The sequence below is a fragment of the Chiloscyllium plagiosum genome, chromosome 1 (assembly GCF_004010195.1).
Source record: "Chiloscyllium plagiosum isolate BGI_BamShark_2017 chromosome 1, ASM401019v2, whole genome shotgun sequence".
NCBI lineage: Eukaryota > Metazoa > Chordata > Chondrichthyes > Orectolobiformes > Hemiscylliidae > Chiloscyllium > Chiloscyllium plagiosum.
The window spans coordinates 4,809,807-4,812,346 of NC_057710.1; the positions used below are offsets into that span (position 1 = coordinate 4,809,807).

The 2,540-nt window shown below is 45.1% G+C and overlaps 1 protein-coding gene across 1 annotated transcript in view; it reads left to right on the plus strand.

The window, feature by feature from the left end:
• LOC122554658 (dysferlin-like) overlaps positions 1-2,540 on the plus strand; it is a 283,205-nt gene that overhangs the window by 2,528 nt on the left and 278,137 nt on the right. The window contains exon 2 of the mRNA XM_043700348.1: positions 1,245-1,327. Within this exon, the coding sequence (XP_043556283.1) occupies positions 1,245-1,327 (83 nt within the window). The remainder of the gene's footprint in view (positions 1-1,244; positions 1,328-2,540) is intronic.

Below are 2,540 nucleotides of genomic sequence, written 5' to 3' on the forward strand. Positions count from 1 at the left end.
ATCTTCCATCCATGCGCTCCATTTACACGGCTCACTGCCGCAGAAACACTGCCAACATCATCAAAGACGCCTCCCACCCCGGTAATGATCTCCTACAACCTCTTACATCAGGCAGGAGGTACAGAAACCTGAACACACACACACCAGCAGCTTCAGGAACAGCTTCTTCCCTGCTGTTGTCAGACTGCTGAACGGACCTCTCTAACTTCAAATAATGTTGGTGTTGCTGTGTGGATCTCCTGTACAGCCATAACCTTGTATGTCCCGCTCTGTCTAAGTGCCATATGATCAGAATGTCCTTGTTTACTGTTGATCTGTCTGTATTGCGTGTAAAACATAACTTTTTACTCTACTTAGGTACATGTGACAACAATAAATCAAATCAATTCCATCAACTCTTTCCTGAACCCTCACGGTTTTGAACACCTCAGTCAAGTCTCCTCTCAACCTTCTCTTCACTGAGAATAAATAAACCAGCATCCAAGGAGCAGGAGAATCGACGTTTTGGGCATGAGCCCTTCTTCAGGAATGAAGAAGGGGTCAAGTCTCCTCTCAACCTTCTCTTCACTGAGAATAAATAAACCAGCATCCAAGGAGCAGGAGAGTCGATGTTTTGGGCATGAGCCCTTCTTCAGGAATGAAGAAGGGATCCTTGGATGCTGCCTGACCTGCTGTGCTTTTCCAGCAATACATTTTCAGCTCTGATCTCCAGCATCTGCAGTCCTCACTTTCTCCTCGATAAATAAACCAGCTTCTTCAATATCTCATTGAACTGATTTTCCTCATTCCTCAAACCAATCTTGTACATTTTCTTTGCACTCTTTCTAAAGCCTTCACATCTGCCTAAAGGGCCCTCTCCAGAATGGGTCACATTGTCCTAAAAGGCCAAAACACTGATAGAAAACCTCATCATGACACCGCTGTACTCTGTGCCTGGATTTGTAAAGGTCAGAGTCACGTGTGCTTTTCAATCACTATCTCAACCTTCTCTGCCATCTATAGCAATTTCACAGCATGATAATGTAAGATGGTGTAGAGTGTGGGATGGAGGGGTGGTGGACACAGCTGTGGGAGGGGGATTAAATGGGTGTAGAGTGTGTGATGGGGGGAGTGTGGACACGGGGCTGTGGGAGGGGGATTAAATGGGTGTAGAGTGTGTGATGGGGGGAGTGTGTGGACGACGGGCTGTGGGAGGGTATTAATACATCGTGCATAATGCTTTTTCATGTGTTTTACTTGAACAGGGATCGCTTAACCCACAATGATGTGATTGGTACAACTTACTTATGTATGTCGAAAATCTCTGCCCCAGGAGGAGAGATTGAAGGTAAGTGAGGTTCATACGTAGTAACAGGTTTGAATTTAATAGTTATATTTATTCTGGGTTGAAGTTCCTGAATGTTTGTGGCAGTTTAGAAGTTCCAGTTAAGTATAATGTGTGAAGTTGACCTTCAGTGATGGTGATGGTACTCCGTAGATTGGAGTTTAGTCACGGCCATGGCAGCTGGAGGTCTGAAATAGTTGGCTGAATCTCAGTGATGGTATTCGCAGGTTAACACTTAGGAATAGTTAGCTTATTGTTTCCTCATAATGAATGTCGACTAAAGTTGAATATTGATTATGAAGGTTTGTAACAATTAGAGCAGGTTAAAGTTCAGTGATGGTTACAGTGAGTTACAATTTAGTACTGGTGATAGTTATCAAAGGTTGGTTAGATTGATTAAACTGTTCCAAAGTGCATGAAGTATCTCATCAGAGACTATTGCCCTGAACAGCTCTGGTCACGTCTCTCCATGTTGTACTGTCCAGCAACTCCTTCAGAGGAACCAGTGAACACACGCTCAGTTGGAGCCATGTTTAAACAAACTCTGACCAGTCAGCTGACCGGTTCCACACCCAGTGGAAGTCCCTTATTGCCAATGCTACACGATGGACAGATAACAATAGTGGACAGGTAGCTCACTGGGCCTGTGCTAGCTGTTTCAAACACCTATCCTAATTATTCCTCACTCCTGCTCATTTCCCAGAGTTATGTAAATGCCTTCCCCTCAAGGCCGTATCTGATTCAGCTGTGGTCTTTTTAAGGCATCCCCTTCGAAATGAAAACCACTTCACAGAGAGGCAACATGATGTGGCACATTGATTAGCCCTGCTGCCTCACAGCACCAGAGACCCGGGTTCAATTCCTGCCTCAGGCAACTGTCTGTGTCTGTGCGGGTTTCCTCTGGGTGCTCCGGTTTCCTCCCACAGTCCAAAGATGCGCAGGTCAGGTGAATTGGCCATGCTAAATTGTCTGTCGTGTTAGATGTAGAGGAATGGGTCTGGGTGGGTTGCTCTTTGGAGGGTCGGTGTGGACTTGTTAGGCTGAAGGGCCTGCTTCCACACTGTAAGTAATCTAATGACTACAGCAAGCAAAAACATGGAAAATGCTTACAAATACATTTCTCCAAACATCTTCCAATCCCCTTTCAAAAGTTACTTATCAATTCACTCCACGTTCTTTCACACAGTGCATTCCAAATGGCAACTCCACCCCACCC